General features: G+C 37.8%; 2 protein-coding genes across 6 annotated transcripts in view; one reads left to right on the top strand and one right to left on the bottom strand.

Moving 5' to 3' along the window:
• Positions 1–19,307, top strand: part of TRAF6 (TNF receptor associated factor 6) — a 28,385-nt gene extending 9,078 nt beyond the window's left edge. For all 5 annotated transcript variants that reach the window (XM_059931396.1, XM_059931399.1, XM_059931398.1 and 2 more), the window contains 5 exons: positions 733–883; positions 1,810–1,968; positions 3,292–3,363; positions 13,155–13,232; positions 14,584–19,307. In XM_059931396.1, the coding sequence (XP_059787379.1) occupies positions 733–883; positions 1,810–1,968; positions 3,292–3,363; positions 13,155–13,232; positions 14,584–15,453 (1,330 nt within the window). In that variant the 3' untranslated portion in view covers positions 15,454–19,307. The remainder of the gene's footprint in view (positions 1–732; positions 884–1,809; positions 1,969–3,291; positions 3,364–13,154; positions 13,233–14,583) is intronic.
• RAG1 (recombination activating 1) overlaps positions 1–21,044 on the bottom strand; it is a 77,829-nt gene that overhangs the window by 41,196 nt on the left and 15,589 nt on the right. The gene's annotated exons all lie outside the window — the stretch shown is intronic.

Genomic DNA, 21,044 nt, shown 5'->3' with positions numbered 1-21,044 from the left:
TTCGTGAGTGAAGATTGAAACATCCCAAAAAGTTAAAGGGGAATGACAGACACCCAAGCTTCCTGGGGATAGTTCTTCCCATCGTAAGATGGAGTAAACCATTGGGAAGCAGGACATAGAGGTCCTTTAACTCCTGATTGCATTGTATGTACCCTAGACATAAAAATAAAGGAAACCTTTGTTGCCCATGAGCCAGTGTTGATGACTGTTCAAAGTAAACCTTAAAATGTGGCCTCGTGGGGCTACTTACTGCTAATTGGTTAATTTTTACTTATGACTAATAACTATAGACATGTTATTAGTATATTCTGAGCAGCATATAATTAGTTACATCTCCCTAGTACGTTGAATAGCTGCTGATAGAACAGAGGCCTGCTAGACTGCCAAAATTCCCATCCTTAACTTTCACTTCATTTGTGTTGTTCAAAATACGATTTTATTCAATTAATTTCTCATTTTTTGGTTGGAATCTATCCCACAATCTAAAATCCCATACTAGTTTTTGATAGATAATCCATATGGTGCTAGTTGTATCCATTTCATAAAAGAATGGTTCATAAACTGTCTATAAAAGGACAGTTTATTTTAGTGATATTATACAATATAACGTGTTTATTTTCTATAGGAAATAAGTGGAGAATTTATATGTGGTGAATTAAAGTTGTGTGTATTTCCTAATGTGAATGTTTGTTTAAATCTACCAAATATATGTATTTTATTTGTTTCTTTTAGAGATGCAGGTCACAAATGTCCAGTTGACAATGAAATACTGCTGGAAAATCAACTATTTCCTGACAATTTTGCAAAACGAGAGATTCTTTCTCTGATGGTGAAGTGTCCAAATGAAGGTTGTCTGCACAAGATGGAACTGAGGCATCTTGAGGTATTAAAGTTATTTTCTAGCTGTTAGCATATAGGCAGGGAAGTTCCTAGAGGATAGGAACTTTGCCGTGTCCATCTGGATATTGCCAGTGCCTAGCATATAGTGATTGGTTAGCAAATTCTTGCTGAATTAATACCAACCCTTTCCCTTTCATTATTGAGTATAAATATGAGTAGAAACCAGAAATTTCTTTTTCCATCTACTCTGGCTTTGCCCCAGTGATGATAAAAAATAAATCAGTATTCTATAAGTTTTTCGGGTGAGCATTATCTGCAGTAAAACTGAAGAGCATTTTAAATACAAGTGTCACATTTTAATTCCATAGCTTCATTTCTCTCATTTTGAAATAAGCAACAAGTCCCATGTAGCCATCGTCTTAGCGCCATCATCTTAGCACCCTCATACTTTTTTCTCTGGTTTTCTAAATTATTCATTTTATTATGAACTATAATATAGTTCTCCTATAGCTTGAGATTAACTGAAGCCACGAGATAAAAGAATTTGCTTTTAAATTAATCAATCCTTAGTGTGGTAGTTTTACAAGAAGTTAAATATTGCTTATGTTCCATTTGGAATTAAGCATTTAAAATATATTTGTAACTTGCCCCCTTTACTTAGCTCCTTTTGGAGGAGCAGCCTTTTCGACACTACTAAATCGATAATGAGAAAATCTGACTTCTTTCCAACTCTCTTCCCTAATTGGATACATGAACCTGAAAAGTCACATCCTTTGTATAAACTTCAGTTCACAACCATTCTTTGAAAAAAACCCATTAAGGCCTTCATATTGTGGTTCTGTGGTGTGTACTAGACAAAGTAGGTTCAGTGGACAATTCTATAGAAGAGAACAGTATATTCTTAGAAGAGATTATTTTTAGATTTCTTAAGGATTGGCAAATACTAATTGATAATTTTTTTCATCATAGGATCATCAAGCACATTGTGAGTTTGCTCTTATGAATTGTCCCCAATGCCAACGTCCCTTCCAAAAATGCCAACTTAATATTCACATTGTCAAGGAGTGTCCAAGGAGACAGGTTTCTTGTGTAAACTGTGCTGTATCGATGGCATTTGAAGATAAAGAGGCATGTACTAACTTGGATTTGTTAATTCCACTACTATTTTTTTTTAATGTTCAGTGGAGGAGGTTAGCAGTAGATGGAGATGTTAATCCAGTTCTGAGTCTTTATTATAAATTGTGAGAAGACTGATTTTTAAGAAAGTAAGTTCAATAAACCATTCTAGTAAATGAGTGTAGAGTTTATATTTTCATCTCTTTCTGAGAAAGCATTGTTTCTGCTACTTACCACAGTAGTAGATCTACAAGTAACAAAAGTTTTTAGGAAAGGTATATGCTGATCTGTTTCCCTATGTGATATTTTAATGACCAGTCTTGGATTAGAGACAAATAAATAAAATAATTACTGTGTAAGACTTATATTTTTCTCTTTAAAAAAGAGAATGAGTTGTTAAAACTTTTAGGAGATTAAATTAAATCCTACAAAGTGTGTTCCTTTGGTGATAATTCATCAAACACACATATGATGAATTCACTTTTCTGTACTTATGTTATACTTCAATTAAAACACTTATTTTTAAAAAGAAACTTCATGGCACTTGTCAGCAGCATGATCATAGAATATTTTTCCCATTTATAAACTGGGATGTAGAGAGATTAAGAGATAAATTTTATATTAATATTATCAATGGCAAAGCTAGCACTGAGATCCTAGATCCTGGATCCGTATCCTATGTCCTTTTTACTAAAATAGTGTACATACAATTTATGTTCTTTTGTAACTATTAAGGTACTTCCTTAAACTGTATTTCTTACAAATTTATCTTGTTAATTTTCCATACTTTCTTATGAGATCAAGCATATTATGCTCATTAAGTTGATGAATTATTCAAAAAAATGTCAGCTAACTTGCTAGAAAGTCTGAGGCATAATCAGAGCAAATTGGTGTCTTCTTAAACTTCAGTAAATTAAATGGATCTAACCAGAAGGGTTAATTATTTCTTAAATTTTTTGTATTCTAGAAAACAAGGCTCATCTTTCTGGGGCCTTTGAGAACATGGGCCTCCTGCCCTAATCATGCTTCTGTTCTTTACCCTCCTGATAAGAGTTTTAATTGAATCATGCTGCTGCTGGAAAGGTGTCTTTGGAGAATTATAATGTTGTTAAATGATGCCCAAACAGTCACAGATGCATCTTTTGTATACTGTCATATTCTTTTAAAGAGCTGGAGGGTGAGATGAATCTCATTACTATACTGGCAAAGGGAGAGAAAATAACCTTTATAGATTATTCTCACATTTTTGTTTTACACACATCAAAAAAAAATAGGTTGGTTTTACCTTTTCAGGTTTTCTCACTTTTTTTCTTATATTTCTTTAATAAAATTTAGATTCATGACCAGAACTGTCCTTTGGCAAATGTCATCTGTGAATACTGCAACACCATGCTCATCAGAGAACAGGTATAATGATTCCCTTTCATAAATCAGTATTTCCATAAATAGGTTAAAGAAGTGAATTAGGTTTTTAATTGAAAATTTAAATCAATAAGGCAAAATGAACACAGGTTGAAGAAGAATTAAAACTATGTGAATTTTAAATGCAAATCAGAATCACAATGAGGTATCACTTCACACACCATCATCAAAAAGTCTACAAATAACATTCTGGAGAGGGTGTGAGGAAAAGAGAACCCTCCTTCACTGTTGGTGCGAATGTAAATTGGTGCAGCCACTATAGAAAACAGTATGGAGTTTCCTTAAAAAACTAAAAATAGAACTACCATATGATCCAGCAATCTCACTCATGGGCGTATATCCCCAAAAGATGAAAACTCTTAATTGAAAAGGTAGATGGGGAATTCCCTGGCGGTCTGGTGGTTAGGACTCTGCGCTTTCACTGCCGAGGGCAAGGTTCAGTTCCTGGTCGGGGAACTAAGATCCTGCAAGCTGCACGGCATGGCCAAAAAAAAAGCAAAGGTACATGCACCCCAGTGTTCATAGCAGCATTATTTATAATAGCCAAGACTTCGAAACAACCGATTGGTTTAAGAAGATGTGATATATATATAGATAATATATAGATAATAGAATATTACTCAGCCATAAAAAAGAATGAAATACTTCCATTTGCAGCAACATGGATGGACCTAGAGAATATTATACTAAGTGAAGTAAGTCAAAGACAGTTGCTTTATGTTACCACTTATATATGGAATCTAAAAAATACAAATGAATCTTACATACAAAACAAATAGACTCACAGACATAGAAAACAAACTTAGGGTTACTAAAGGGGAAAGGGAAGTGTGGAGGGATAAATTAGTATAGATTAACAGATACCAACTACTATACATAAAATAGATAAGCAACAAGGATATACATAGCACAGTAGGGAACTATATTCAATACCTTGTGATAACCTATAATGGAAAGTAATCTGAAAAATATAAATATATACATAGCTGAATCACTTTGCTATATACTTGAAACTAACACAATATTGTAAATCTATATTTCAATTTTAAGAAAACTATGAATTTTTTCAAATAATTTAATATAATGAAAAATTTCAGAAAGAACAAAATACTCAGCCCTTGAGTACTTAAAATTCCTAAGTCATTAACGTAATACCTGTATTTATGTATACTCATAGAAGTTCCAAAGCCAAGTAATTTTTAGATAAAAATAATATAAAATGCTCATTTAAACACCAAAAACTTCATAAGAAATATCAATACATCTTTAGACTCTGTGAAATAAGGATCTTAGGTATCCAGAAACCAGTTGAAAGAGTAAGAACAACGAAATAGAAGGAAACAAGTCTATTCAGTAGCAGGACGTTATTTGTAGCCGTGTCCCCGAGGCATGTTGGGAGATTTTGAGATTTCCAGGATCTGTAGCCCCTCTGTTCAGTTGCCTGTAGTCCACTGATGGGGCATCATCAGAAGTAGTAGTTATATTAGAAAACTATTCATTTTTTTTATTAATAGAGAAAGGAAAATTCCATGTGATTGCTATCTTCTGACATTTGGAGGGTTTACCCACAAAATATGAATATTAGTCACTAAATATTTATACACTCATGAAATCTGCAAACCCAGAGATCATATTGATTCCCTTACTAAGTAAGAACAAGCAAAACCTGTCCCTCAACTAAACTTTTCCATTCATTTGTTAACAGAGTCCTTTAGTTTTTTTTCCAACAGGGCCTTAATTTGAAGGTGTAAGTAACTTTTTGCTTGTGAAGTCTCACCTCCCAGGTTTTTCTTTTTGCTCTGTTTTAATACTTAAGGAAACCACACAGCACATCTAAAATCCAGCAAAAGTAAAACTTAATGTAGGGGGGCTTCCCTGGTGGCGCAGTGGTTGAGAATCTGCCTGCCAATGCAGCAGACACGGGTTCAAGCCCTGGTCTGGGAAGATCCCACATGCCACGGAATAACTAAGCCCGTGAGCCACAAATTACTGAGCCTGCGCGTCTGGAGCCTGTGCTCCGCAACAAGAGAGGCCACGATAGTGAGAGGCCCGCGCACCGCGATGAAGAGTGGCCCCCACTTGCCGCAACTAGAGAAAGCCCTCGCACAGAAACGAAGACCCAACACAGCCAAAAATAAATTAATTAATTAAATTTAAAAAAAAAACTTAATATAGGAAAAAAACCCTAGGTTTAGAGTCAGAAAACCTAGATTTTAACCCTGACTGTGCCACTAACTTGCCCACTGATCTCTGACAAGCAAGTGGACATTCTAGATCAGGGATCAGCAAACCAGCCCACCAGCCAAATCTGGCTGCTGCCTGCTTTTTTAAATAAGTTTTATTGGAACACAGCCATGCCCATGTGTTGTATGTGGCTGGTTTTGTGCCACAATGGTAGAGCTGAGTACTTGGGACAGAGTCCATAGTGCTTACAAGGCTGAAAATATTTACTATATGACCCTTCGCAAAAAATTTTGTTGACCACTATTCTAGATTATGCGAAATGAAGGATTGGTTTAAATGGTCTCTGATGTTGTTTCTGCTTGAAATATCTATGATTACAGCTAAACTAAATTTCTGAAGGAAATTTAGTACCACTTTCAAAGAACATGATTCTACATAATAGATCTTATCTTAAAGAATGTTTTTTAGAGTCCCCAAATCAAAGCCTGAGACTTTCTTTAAAACTTTTATTAAAGTGCTTAAAATATCCTCTAGCATCTGAGTCTCCCCATTGTAGTCAAAGCATGCGCAGGTTAACAAAAAGTAAGATTTATGAAAGGTGGTCATGAGGGAAAGACAGGGTGCAGTCAGTGGCTCTAACGTATACAGTTTACTGAATAGAGATTCAGTGGCCTGGACCACAGTGAGAGTCTTAGTTGGGTCATGGTTGACATCAGAAGGTACTTTTTCTTTAAAATGCCGCTAGAGGGTGCCAGTTCCCCAGCAATAGGAATAAATTCATTTTCTTGAAATGAATTTTGAGTGATTTGGGGGCATGGTAAGAGACGTTGATATTTCCTTTCTTTGTGACTTTTGGAAATAAATAGCATTTTTTTAAGTTGATAAAATACATTTTATGTTGATGCAAAGCCAGTCTAAATCAGCTAAGTCTAAATTATAAAATAAGCTTAACAGAGCTGCAAAACAACTTTTATATATATGCATTAGCCAATCTAAATTAATCCAGCCAGGTATTGCTTTGAAGAGGCCCTTGGATACCTGGAGTTAATTTAAGAAATTAAATTTTCTTAAGAAAATGAAGAAAAAATTGCTAAGAACATCATATTGCAGTTCCTGTTCAACACAGCTATGTATTGGATTGGCCAAAAAGTTCGTTCGGGTTTTCCATAAAATGTTCGGAAAAACCAGAACGAACTTTTTGGCCAACCCAATGTGATGCCTGTGAATTCACCTCCTCCCAAGAGTCTACCGCTACACATGGAACAACTTCCTCTTATAAAAACCTGAAGGCTGGCTGACTAATAACTACACATTAGGCAAATGAGAAGAAAATCACATCAAAGTGGGTAGGAAAGGCTAGGAACAATCTCACCATATACCCACGAGCAGGAGGGAACTCAAACCCTGGAACTTCTCCCTGAGGACTGAAGGGTCCAAACCCACTCCTCAGGCATTTCAACTTTTAAGACATACACTGGAGAGATAAGCTCCCCAAATATCTAACTCTGAAAACCAACAGGGCTCATGTTCCTAGACCCACCAGACTCTAGTGATCTTGGAAGCTGCTCTTTTTTTTTTTTTCTTTTTAACATCTTTGTTAGAGTATAATTGCTTTACAATGGTGTGTTAGTTTCTGCTTTGTAACAAAGTGAATGAGCTATACATATACATATATCCCCATATCTCCTCCCTCTTGCGTGTCCCTCCCACCCTCCCTATCCCACCCCTCTAGGTGGTCACAAAGCACTGAGCTGATCTCCCTGTGCTATGCAGCTGCTTCCCACTAGCTATCTATTTTACATTTGGTAGTGTGTATATATCAGTGCTACTCTCTCACTTTGTCCCAGCTTACCCTTCCCCCTCCCCGTGTCCTCAAGTCCATTCTCTGTGTCTGCATCTTTATTCCTGTCCTGCCCCTAGGTTCTTCAGAACCTTTTTTTTTTTTTTAATTCCATGTATATGTGTTAGCATACGGTATTTGTTTTACTCTTTCTGACTTACTTCACTCTGTATTACAGACTCTAGGTCCAACCACCTCACTACAAATAACTCAATTTCGTTTCTTTTTATGGCTGAGTAATATTCCATTGTATATATGTGCCACATCTTCTTTATCCATTCATCTGTCAATGGACACAGGTAGCTTCCACATCCTGGCTATTGTAAATAGAGCTGCAGTGAACATTGTGGTACATGAGTCTTTCTGAATTACGGTTTTCTCAGGATATATGCCCAGTAGTGGGATTGCTGGGTCGTATGGTAGTTCTATTTTTAGTTTTTTAAGGAACCTCCATACGGTTCTCCATAGTGGCTGTATCAATTTACATTCCCACCAACAGTGCAAGAGAGTTCCCTTTTCTCCGCACCCTCTCCAGCATTTATCGTTTCCAGATTTTTTGATGATGGCCATTCTGACAGGTGTGAGGTGATACCTCATTGTAGTTTTGATTTGCATTTCTCTAATGATTAGTGATGTTAAGCATCCTTTCATGTGTTTGTTGGCAATCTGTATATCTTCTTTGGAGAAATGTCCATTTAGGTCTTCTGCCCATTTTTGGATTGGGTTGTTTGTTTCTTTGATACTGAGCTGCATGAGCTGCTTGTAAATTTTGGAGATTAATCCTTTGTCAGTTGCTTCATTTGCAAATATTTTCTCCCATTCTGATGGTTGTCTTTTCATCTTGTTTATGGTTTCCTTTGCTGTGCAAAAGCTTTTAAGTTTCATTAGGTCCCATTTGTTTATTTTTGTTTTTATTTCCATTTCTCTAGGAGGTGGGTCAAGAAGGATCTTGCTGTGACTTATGTCATAGAGTGTTCTGCCTATGTTTTCCTCTAAGAGTTTTATAGTGTCTGGCCTTACATTTAGGTCTTTAATCCATTTTGAGTTTATTTTTGTGTATGGTGTTAGGGAGTGTTCTAATTTCATTCTTTTACATATAGCTGTCCAGTTTTCCCAGCACCACTTATTGAATAGGCTGTTTTTTCTCCGTTGTGTATTCTTGCCTCCTTTATCAGAAATAAGGTGACCATGTGTGCGTGGGTTTATCTCTGGGCTTTCGATCCTGTTCCATTGATCTATATTTCTGTTTTTGTGCCAGTACCATATTGTCTTGATTACTGTAGCTTTGTAGTATAGTTTGAAGTCAGGGAGCCTGATTCCTCCAGCTCCGATTTTCTTTCTCAAGATTACTTTGGCTCTTTGGGTTCTTTAGTGTATCCATACAAATTGTGAAATTTTTTGTTCTAGTTCTGTAAAAAATGCCATTGGTAGCTTGATAGGGATTGCATTAAATCTGTAGATTGCTTTGGGTAGTATAGTCATTTTCACAATGTTGATTCTTCCAATCTAAGAACATGGTATATCTCTCCATCAGTTTGTATCATTTTTAATTTCTTTCATCAGTGTCTTATAGTTTTCTGCATACAGGTCTTTTGGCTCCTTAGGTAGGTTTATTCCTAGGTATTTTATTCTTTTTTGTTGCAATGGTAAATGGGAGTCTTTCCTTAATTTCTCTTTCAGATTTTTCGTCATAAGTGTATAGGAATGCAAGAGATTTCTGTGCATTAATTTTGTATCCTGCTACTTTACCAAATTCATTTATTAGCTCTAGTAGTTTTCTGGTAGCATCTTTAGGATTCTCTGTGTATACTATCATGTCATCTGCAAACAGTGACAGCTTTACTTCTTCTTTTCCAATTTGGATTCCTCTTATTTCTTTTTCTTCTCTGATTGTTGTGGCTAAAACTTCCATAACCATGTTGAATAATAGTGGTGAGAATGGACAACCTTGTCTTGTTCTGGATCTCAGAGGGAGTGGTTTCAGTTTTTCCCCATTGAGAACGATGTTTGCTGTAGGTTTGTCATATATGGCCTTTATAGTGTTGAGGTAGGTTCCCTCTATGCCTACTTTCTGGAGAGTTTTTATCAAATGGGTGTTGAATTTTGTCACAAGCTTCTTCTGCATCTATTGAAATGATTATATGGTTTTTATCCTTCAGTTTGTTAATATGGTTTATCACATTGATTGATTTGTGTATACTGAAGAATCCTTGCATTCCTGGGATAAACCCCGCTTGATCATGGTGTATGTCCTTTTAATGTGCTGTTGGATTCTGTCTGCTAGTATTTTGTTGAGGATTTTTGCATCTATGTTCATCAGTGATATTGGCCTGTAGTTTTCTTTCTTTGTGACATCTTTGTCTGGTTTTGGTATCAGGGTACTGGTGGCCTCGTAGAATGAGTTTGGGAGTGTTCCTCCCTTTGCTATATTTTGGAAGAGTTTGAGAAGGATAGGTGTGTTAGCTCTTCTCTAAATTGATAGAATTCTCCTGTGAAGCCATCTGGTCCTGGGCTTTTGTCTGTTGGAAGAGTTTTAATCACAGTCTCAATTTCAGTGCTTGTGATTGGTCTGTTTATAATTTCTATTTCTTTGTGGTTCAGTCTCGGAAGTTTGTGCTTTTCTAAGAATTTGTCCATTTCTTCCAGGTTGTCCATTTTATTGGCATATGGTTGCTTGTAGTAATCTCTCATGATGCTTTGTATTTCTGCAGTGTCAGTTGTTACTTCTTTTTCATTTCTAATTCTATTGATTTGAGTCTTCTCCCTTTTTTTCTTGATGAGTCTGGCTAATGGTTTATCAATTTCACTTATTTTCTCAAAGAACCAGCTTTTAGTTTTATTGATCTTTGCTATTGTTTCCTTCATTTCTTTTTCATTTACTTCTGATATAATCTTTATGATTTCTTTCCTTCTGCTAACTTTGGGGTTTTTTTGTTCTTCTTTCTCTAATTGCTTTAGGTGTAAGGTTAGGTTGTTTATTTGAGATGTTTCTTGTTTCTTGAGGAAGGATTGTATTGCTATAAACTTCCCTCTCAGAACTGCTTTTGCTGCATCCCATAGGTTTTGGGTCCTCGTGTTTTCATTGTCATTTGTTTCTAGGTATTTTTTGATTTCTTCAGTGATCTGTTGGTTATTAAGTAGTGTACTGTTTAACCTCCATGTATTTGTATTTTTTACAGATTATTTCCTGTAATTGATATCTAGTCTCATAGTGTTGTGGTTGGAAAAGATACTTGATATGATTTCAGTTTTCTTAAATTTACCGAGGCTTGATTTGTGACCCAAGATAATGATCAATCCTGGGGAATGTTCCATGAGCACTTGAAAAGAAAGTGTATTCTGTTGTTTTTGAATGGAATGTCCTATAAATATCAATTAAGTCCATCTTGTTTAATGTGTCATTTAAAGCTTGTGTTTCCTTATTTATTTTCATTTTGGATGATCTGTCCATGGTGAAAGTGGGGTGTTAAAGTCCCCTACTGTGATTGTGTTACTGCCAATTTCCTCTTTTATGGCTGTTAGTATTTGCCTTATGTATTGAGGTGCTCCTGTGTTGGGTGCATTAATATTTACAATTGTTATATCTTCTTCTTGGATTGATCCCTTGATCATTATGTAGTGTCCTTCTTTGTCTCTTCTAACAGTCTTTATTTTAAAATCCATTTTGTCTGATAAGAGAATTGCTGCTCCAGCTTTCTTTTGATTTCTGTTTGCGTGGAATATCTTTTTCCCTCCCCTCACTTTCAGTTTGTATGTGTCCCTAGGTCTGAAGTGGGTCTCTTGTAGACAGCATATATACGGGTCTTCTTTTTGTATCCATTCAGCCAGTCTGTGTCTTTTGGTTGGAGTATTCAGTCCATTTACATTTAAGGTAGTTATCGATATGTATGTTCCTATTACCATTTTCTTAATTGTTTTGGGTTTGTTATTGTAGGTCTTTTCCTTCTCTTGTGTTTCCTGCCTAGAGAAGTTCCTTTAACATTTGTTGTGAAGCTGGTTTGGTGGTGCTGAATTCTCTTAGGTTTTGCTTGTCTGTAAAGGTTTTAATATCTCTGTCGAATCTGAATGAGATCCTTGCTGGGTAGAGGAATCTTGTTTGTAGGTTTTTCCCTTTCATCACTTCAAATACGTCCTGCCACTCCCTTCTGGCTTGCAGAGTTTCTGCTGAAAGATCAGCTGTTAACCTTATGGGGATTCCCTTGTATGTTATTTGTTGTTTTCCCTTGCTGCTTTTAATATTTTTTCTTTGTATTTAGTTTTTGACAGTTTGGTTAATATGTGTCTTGGCATGTTTCTCCTTGGATTTATCCTGTATGGGACTCTCTGCGCTTCCTGGACTTGATTAACTATTTCCTTTCCCATATTAGGGAAGTTTTCAACTATAATCTCTTCAAATATTTTCTCAGTCCCTTTCTCTTTCTCTACTTCTTCTGGGACCCCTATAATTCGAATGTTAGTGTGTTTAATGTTGTCCCAGAGGTCTCTAAGACCATCCTCAATTCTTTTCATTCTTTTTTTATTCTGCTCTGCAGTAGTTATTTCCACTATTTTATCTTCCAGGTCACTTATCCGTTCTTCTGCCTCAGTTATTCTGCTATTGATTCCTTCTAGAGAATTTTTAATTTCATTCATTGTGTTGTTCATCATTGTTTGTTTGCTCTTTAGTTCTTCTAGGTCTTTGTTAAACCTTTCTTGTATTTTCTCCATTCTATTTCCAAGATTTTGGATCATCTTTACTATCATTACTCTGAATTCTTTTTCAGGTAGACTGTCTATTTCCTCTTCATTTGTTTGGTCTGGTGGATTTTTACCTTGCTCCTTCATCTGCTGTGTGTTTCTCTGTCTTCTCATTTTGCTTAACTAACTGTGTTTGGGGTCTTCTTTTCACCGGCTGCAGGTTTGTAGTTCCCATTGTTTTTGGTGTCTGTCCCCAGTGGCTAAACTTGGTTCAGTGGGTTGTGTAGGCTTCCTGGTGGAGGGGACTAGTGCCTGTGTTCTGGTGGATGAGGCTAGATCTTGTCTTTCTGGTGGGCAGGACTGCGTCCAGGGGTGTGTTTTGGGCTGCCTGTGACCTTATTATGATTTTAGGCAGCCTCTCTGCTAATGGGTGGGATTGTGTTCCTGTCTTGCTAGTTGTTTGGCATGGGGTGTCCGGCACTGTAGCTTGCTGGTCATTGAATGGAGCTGGGTCTTAGCATTGAGATGGAGATCCCTGGGAGAGCTTTCGCCATTTGATGTGACGTGGAGCTGGGAGGTCTCTGGTGGACCAGTGTCCTGAACTCGGCTCTCCCACCTCAGAGACACAGGCCTGACACCCGGCCCGAGCACTAAGACCCTGTCAGCCACACAGCTGTTCTCCCAGGTACCAAGCTGATCCTCTCACAATCATTTTACACTGAATCAGGCTTTTTCAAATGCCAATCTGATCATCTCATTCTTCAGCTGTAGATATTTCAATGACATCTTATTGTTCCTAATTATTCTTTCCAGTGGTGGACCAACAGTGGGGCAGGGAGAGTGGTTTGTCCAAGCTAAAATCCAGCTGGAGGATGTCCGTAAATATCATTTTAATCTTTGTGGGCTAACTGGTTTCTGTTGCAACTAGTCACTCAGCCATTGTAACAAAATCAGCCACAGACAGTATATGGTTTTGTTTAGATGAAGTGTAACTCTTCATTTCAAGTGTGTTCTTGTCAAACTGGACTATGATATGCAGGGGAAAACATTTTTCAACCTTTGTTTTGGTTTTCAGATGCCTAATCATTATGATCTAGACTGTCCTACAGCCCCAGTTCCATGCACATTCAGTACTTTTGGTTGCCATGAAAAGGTAAGGTTTTTTTTTTCCTTTTAATTCTTGAATATAGATCAAGAAAATTAAGTTATATAGTGTAGTGGAGGATACCAGTGGGATTGGAGATGGCCAACACACATTGTTTATGTGGTCTTAAGCTCCAAGAAATTGGGACTCAGTATATTAATTTGGGGAAGTAGTTGGTGATGATAATGGGAGGTGTGATTGTGATCATACAGAGTATACAGGAAAGAGAAGTAGACCAGGAAAGGAGCCATGAATGAACAGTCTCAGACGTTGTTGAAACAGGCAAGGAGAAGGTATTGTTATGATCTCCAAAATTAGTTTCAAGACCCAGTGATCAGTTGTGTCAAATGTCTGAGAGGGAGCATTGTTTATGATAAGTTGATCTTTCTGGAGAGTGCGATTACACTTCGGCTTTTCCACTGTGCCTTTTTATCTGACTTTTTTTACAGTAAGTATGTGTTTAATAATTAAAAAAATAAAATGAGCAAATAGTGTATAGTATGATTACACTTTGTGAGAAAATTCTGTATTGTTTGTGTGCGTAGAGACAAAGACTTAAAGGAAATGTACCAAAATGTTAATGGTAGTTAGGTGAGATAATAGGTTACTTATTTTCTTTTTGATCATCTACACTTTCTATTTTTCTATAATATACATGAATTACCCTTACAATAAAAATTGTTATATGATTTTTTTTTCATATAACAGGCTATTCTTGATGATCTTAGAAGAGTATGAAGACAGGGACGATTCCACTTTGCAAGAGATTTGTAAAAATAAGTGAGGGATTGGGGGCAGGCAGTGCAGGTGGACTCCTCTTGGTTATAAAAGGAAAAGGGAGAAAATGATACTAGCTAGAGGGAGATACAAGATCAATAGAGAGGTTGGCCCCTTTTTTTAAACAGGAAAGACTTTACTAATTCTATTCTGAGGGGAAGGGTTAAGAGGAGAGAATGTTTGAAGATAAAGGAGAAAGGGGATAGCTAAGCAAAATCTCTGAGGTGTTGAAAAGGGGCAGGTGCCAGTTAGAGCCCAGGTGAAGCATTAATCTAGGACAAGAGGAGAGTCAGCTCTGAATCAGAAAAGAAGGACGAGTATAGATCCTGATACTTTTACAGGTGGGAGGGAGGTTTTTTTCTGAGTCTCTGAACGAGTATTCAGCAGATAGCCTCTCGGTTTTTCAGGGAATTAGGAGGCAAGATCATCTTACTGGATCGAGAATCTGATGAAGTCAAAGAAGGTTGTAGGGGATTGAGGGAAGTGATGACATGACTTAAAAACCTTTTATTTGGCTCGGCTAGGTCCCTTTCCTGGTGCTCACGTCTCTGTTCCTAACCTAAGGCCTGTGCTTGATTTTCAGATGCAGAGGAATCACTTGGCACGCCACCTGCAAGAGGATACCCAGTCGCACATGAGAATGATGGCCCAGGCTGTTCAGACTTTAAGCCTTGCGATAGCTCCCGCACCTCAGCGTGGCATGCTGCCATGTGATTCTACCTCTCTGCCCCGGGTTTCCTCTGGGTGTCACTCAGAGGTCCAGAATTTCCAAGAAACCATTCAACAGTTAGAGGGTCGCCTTGTAAGACAAGACCATCAAATCCGGGAGCTGACCGCAAAAATGGAAACTCAGAGCACGTATGTAAGTGAGCTAAAACGAACTATTCGAACCCTTGAGGACAAAGTTGCTGAAATAGAAGCACAGCAGTGCAATGGAATTTACATCTGGAAGATTGGCAACTTTGGGATGCACTTGAAATCTCAAGAAGAGGAGAAACCTGTTGTCATTCACAGCCCCGGATTCTACACAGGCAAACCTGGCTACAAACTATGCATGCGCCTGCACCTGCAGCTACCGACTGCGCAGCGCTGTGCCAACTACATATCCCTCTTTGTCCACACAATGCAAGGAGAGTATGACAGCCACCTCCCTTGGCCCTTCCAGGGTACGATACGCCTTACCATCCTTGATCAGTCTGAAGCACCTGTAAGGCAAAACCATGAAGAGATAATGGATGCCAAACCAGAGCTGCTTGCCTTCCAGAGACCCACAATCCCACGGAACCCCAAAGGGTTTGGCTATGTGACTTTTATGCATCTGGAAGCCCTAAGACAAAGAACCTTCATCAAGGACGACACGTTATTAGTACGCTGTGAGGTCTCCACCCGCTTCGACATGGGCAGTCTTCGGAGGGAGGGTTTTCAGCCACGAAGTACTGACTTGGGGATATAGCATCCCCTCATTTGTTTAAGAAACAAAAAACAGAAAAAACATCTGGAGAAAACTTGCCCTGTTTTCAATAACATACAAACAAAAAAAGCAATGGGGAAGATATTATACCCACCAGTGAATGTGGTTAGAGAGGTCACTTACCACTTTTCCTGTTAAAAATATCTGAAGTAGTTTTCTCAGGAATGTAGTGTTCCATGCCTTTTCAAAATTGTTACACTCAAAGTGCCTGTGGCCTACTGCAGCAGTTGTTTGTCTAGTAGGATATCTCTTTGTTTTATTTTCATGGGCTCTTGCTCCAGGGGGGTTTATTGTCAAACCCAGGGTTGGAGTAGTAAAGCTCAAACCTTTTAATAATAATGGAAGTTCCATAAAATTTCCACGTATTTTTATAGTGTTAGATGCAATATATTAAACTTGAGAATCACTACCGCCTCGTGCTGGTGCCAGCAAGAAGAATTACTACTCTTGAGTTCTCATTTTATTTGACCTCCTATAGATTTCAGAGGATTTGAACCATAATCCTTGGAAAGTTTAAGTTCTCATTAACCCTGTTTTTTCCGCCTGCAGGGTGTTATTAAGGATATTCAGGGACTAGTTTAAACCCTAAATATAACCTTACTAAGTGTGGATGTGTTGTTTGTTGAATAATTCTTGTTTAATTGTTTCATTGTACCTTGCTTGCTTATTTCCTTGAGGCTACAAAGTAGCATCTTACCCAGAGTTGAGAACTCTGAGAACTATATGGAAACCAGCTGCTGGGTGTTATGCTATGAATCCCTTTTGTCTATTCCAGGCAGAGTGAATTCCACAGCCCTACCTATGTTCTCTGTTGCCTAATGGTTGTAGGACAAGGAGATGCACACACATAATCACCAACATAAAATTTTTAAATGGCTCAACTAGTCAACCAATAGGGCAGCTCATTGGTGGTGAGAAAAGCTATTTGAGCCAGAAATTTTCAGCTCTTTTGAACACCTTCTGGTTTAGTTCAATTAATGGAAGAAAATTGCTGTCCTAAACGCAGAATTTCTTAATACTTGGGAGATCATTGGTGTACCTGAGAGGTCACCAAGCCAAGGTTGGAAGTCATAGTGATTATATCAGGACTTGGCTGGAGTGGGTGGCTTTAGTCCAACAGTTCATACCTGAGGAGGATCATGTGGAATGTATTGAAGTGGCCAATTGTTCCGAATAGGGAGAGATGGTTTTTGTGCCACTATATATTTGTTAAAAGCCTATAGATATTAAAGATTATGGTGAAATGTAGTTCTCAGGGAGTCCCACAACTAGTATAGGCTCTTATAAAGAATCTGAGAGGACCCATACACCGTGCTGTTTACACAAGATTGTTTAAAGTTGTCTGAGGTAGTCCTGCAACTCCAGAGAGGCCAAATCAGAGCCCCTGACCGGTGATCAAGATCAGCCTTCATTTCAAGAGGAAGCCAAGAGACCGTGCAAAAGAATGGTCTCGGTTCCGGGCAGACCCAGCAAGTGTCACTCTGACCTTTCCCTTTACTTTTCTTTCTACTCTCCTTACCCACCCCACATCCAGGCTCCTGCTCTGGTGGGTTTATTCTATAAAGTGGAACAAAAAAAGGTCATACAGGGACCCTGTTCCCAGTGCCACCATCAGCGGCACCTACCCGTTTCAAGCTCACAGTTTGCTTGCTGGCAGTTTGTTCCATGGCTACTGAGCTCTCCAACCCGCTCCTGAGAATCACGGCAGCACGACCCTCTAGGTGAGGAACCCGGCACCGCTGCTGTTCCTGTGATTGTTTTCCAAAAATAAATAACTGTTGAGTTCCATGTAAAAAATAAATGGCAGTTACTCTTGTATAGAAAAAAAAAGCCTGAAGGAAATATACTAAACTTTTTGATGACTTATTTTCTTCTTTGTGCTTTCTTACATGTTTTACATTTTTTTACAATAAACATGTCCTTTTCTTGGAGAAAAAAATGTTGCCACAAAACATTCAACCCTAACAGAGAAGGAAATAGTATTTAAAAGCTTCCTGGTCAAATTTCTATTAAAAGCATGGCTGTGCATTAGGTACTGATGTGAGCCATTTCCTGCTTTGGTTATGTTATTTTTTTCTATGAACTTGGGAGCCTTAATCCAAACAAAAACAGTTTTTTGCCTCACTTCAACTTTTAGCTTCAGGTTTCCCTGAAGGAGTTGGATTAGCTGTTTCTAAGGTCCATGCCAACCATAAAATTCTGTTTTAAGAAATGAAGTGCTAACCAGCAGAAAGTTGGCAATATTTACAAGAGGATTTTGCCAGTAGAAAAATTGCTTTAACTTATTTTTTTTGCTGACATAATACTTAAATTTAGTATCAATTTAGGGTCTCCTTTTAATTGGAACAATTTTTTTTAACCCCCAACATTTGGCATGCTCTGAAACATGCTGGTTTCACCCAGCTGGCTAACAAGTATTTGAGCTGTGTATTTATGTTTTATTAACCTTTTAACATTTATCTTTGGACATTGCTTTTAGACATTGTTAAATTAAAAATAAATTGTTTTTTCTTTTCCCAGAGGTGTCCAACCCAATGTTGGATGAAACTTGCTGCAGGTCATACCCTTTGTTATTGGAAAACAAAGTCAGTGGAAAACAAAGTCAGGATGTTGTGGTAGTTTGGTAGTTTTTTACTGTCCGTTAGCGGTTGCAGCGATGACAGTTTCTGGCTATACTACAAAATGATTAAACTTTTATTGGGGGGAATAAAAATAGAATAGAAAAAAGTGAAATAGGATGAAAATTGAGGGGTTTTTCCCCTAAAAGATGGACTAACAGAGATGTTGAATGATCTCTAGCAATTAGTTTTTGTGGCAGGTATAAAATTATAAAATTGTCCCCCATTGCTGTTTTTATACCGTAAGTCTTAGATAAACTAAGAGCATGTTTATGAATTATGCATGCAGTTAGAGTACATTCTCATCAAAAAGGAGCAGTTGCTTGTCATTCCTTTATCCAGGGAATCCTCAAGTCTCTGGTGACCAGAAAACATTTTTAATTATTAGAGAGGTTTTTCTAACTTAAGGCTTTGAAATAGCTTTCCTTAATTCAGTTACTGCTGTTCTTGTTTTGCCTCAGTTAAATTCTACTCACTGTTTTATGAGAAATACCATCAGGTGTTTTTGTGATGCCTAGTTCCATAGAACCTAAGCAGTGCAGTGCCTTGAGGAAATGAAAAAGGGACAATAAATAGTCATTTGTGTTTTTCCTTTGAAATACATTTTAAAAAAAATTCCCGGGTGCATATATATGATAAGCTGTAGTTAGTTTCACAGTTGCTGTTGTAGAGTCTGTAGAATGGATTTGGCACTTCCAAATTCCTAGTATCCAAAAAGGTGATATGATGAAATCAAATCAGATGCATCTCTGCAGATCATGATGTTCAGTCACAGCCCTCACTTTTAGTCAAAGGCAAACACCTGCAAGGAGATGCCCAGTTGCTTTGCTAAGATGTGGTCTCTCAAAGGGAGAACCTCCTCTTGATAGAGCTTCCCTGTCTCTGCTGACGAATTGCATTTATCCCAGCTTTCTCCCAGATAGATCTCAGGATAAAAGCTAAATAGAACGCCACTGGGAAGAAGGGCAGATGGATTTCTGTATTCCAAGAAAGAGATGCTATCAGTGACCCTGAGGGGAACATCAGCTGTGAGCGGCAGGGGCAAGGTTCTGTCCATAGCTGAAACCCCAGGCTTAGCCCAGCGCCTGGCACACAGCACACACTCAAATATTAACAATGAACGTTTAGTGAAAGTACTGGTTGAGGTGCACCACTTTTTGGCAGGTTATTTGTCATGTAAGTTTTCGGTGATAAGGAATAAATGTTACTTTTATTTTGCTTTTTTCCCCCAGCACTTTATTATGAAATTTTTCAAACATGCAGAATTGTTGCAAGAATTGTACAATGGCCATCTACCACCTGGAATCCACAAATAGCATTTTGTTACATTTGCCTTGTCACTTCAGAGATGCTCCTTTTAATGAGACTTCTTAAGGTGGGTTTCTCTTTAAAAATCACACTGCTAAGATATTGAACACCTTTAATTGAGTTGTCTTAAGCTCCTCGGGGAAACATATTTGCATTATAGCTAAAATTGTAGTCCGTCCTTTAAGCTAGTTTTAAACTTGTAAATCTGTCATGCTGAATTTCAATCTTATTTATTTTGCCTGAAGGGATGTTTTTTATAATAGAATTATTTGAAAGTCCTTGATCAATTGTACAGAATATTCTAATGTTATTTCCACACTTGATTAATTATCCAATTAATTTCTCTGGTGAGAGTGCAACTTTGGCCCCATTTTGCTTATACAGCGTTCCAGGATTATGTTCCCAGAGGGCTTGAAGAGGCAGGGTAATTTAGCGAATAAACCAGTAAATTAGGAGCTAAGAGATTTAGATTTTATTCCTGACTGACCACAGGCAAATCACTTCTCTTCCTGTCCATTTATCTACTTGTAAAGTGGGGACTAGAATTTGAAATTTAGATATTATTAAGTAATGGGTAACATTTATTAATGCTTGGATCTATTAAGAAAGACACTTGACTTAAAAAAAAGAAAAGAAAAAATACACTGTGAATCCGGGGAGGCTCTCATAATTCTCTAACTGTATGACAAGCTACGGAATGAACTCTGACTTTTGAAAAGATGAAGCATGGGAAATGGTCAAAGTGTCTTATCAAAAACCCGCTGTTGCTTAGAACTTACTATTGCCACAGAATTTGTGTTTTCCTAATCCATCTGAACTCTGAAAATAATGTGTTTTGTGGGGGGGTGGGTGGTGGTGAATACAAAGATGGGAGGAGGCAGACATTCAACACAGAAAGATAGAAAATCAGTGTTCAGTTTAAGAACAGGTTGTGTGGAAGGGCCGGGCTTAACGCAGTCGTCCCGATTCACTGCCACACCCTCCTCTGCTCCCCGAGCATCAACCCACACCGCACACAGCACCAGCCCTGCTCCTGCCAGCCCGGCCTCAGGTGGCCTCCATCAGGTCGATGGTCTGTTCTCCATTTAGCAGATAAGTGTGCTCTGTTCTTTCTAAGCCCAGGTGATGAATGTAGATTCACGTTTATCTCCAAAGGCACTTAGAGTTTTTACCTTAGATAGCATCTTAGTGGTTGCAAAGATATGACCAAAACAGTGCTCCTTGATTGGGATCTTGTTGAATATTAATTTAGATGAAAACAAATGCCAGACTGACACACCTAACCCCTCCTGTCTATTGTTATAATGCAGCTTATCTAGTGTGGAGACAATGCTTATTCTTCACAGTCATTGGTTACAATATTAGAATTTTCTTAAATGAAAGGAAATTGGTTAGTGGTTACTTCATAGCAATTTTGGGGAACAGTTTAAGTTTTGCTTATGATTTTCAGAGGCATAAGCAAGAAGTGACTCAGGTCAAGTTAGCCTTGCTTGTCTTGCAAAATAAGCTAAATTAAGCTTTTCTTGTATGACCAAACTGGTTGTGTCTGCTCAGGGAGTTTTCAAGCGTGGTCTTCATTTGTGTTTAACAACGCGTCTGTCTTCTAATCCATTCTTACGGATGTCTGTTACGCTGTTGTCACATTTT

This window comes from Balaenoptera ricei, chromosome 8 (assembly GCF_028023285.1).
Source record: "Balaenoptera ricei isolate mBalRic1 chromosome 8, mBalRic1.hap2, whole genome shotgun sequence".
NCBI classification, from domain to species: domain Eukaryota; kingdom Metazoa; phylum Chordata; class Mammalia; order Artiodactyla; family Balaenopteridae; genus Balaenoptera; species Balaenoptera ricei.
This window is presented reverse-complemented; position numbering and strand designations above follow the sequence as displayed.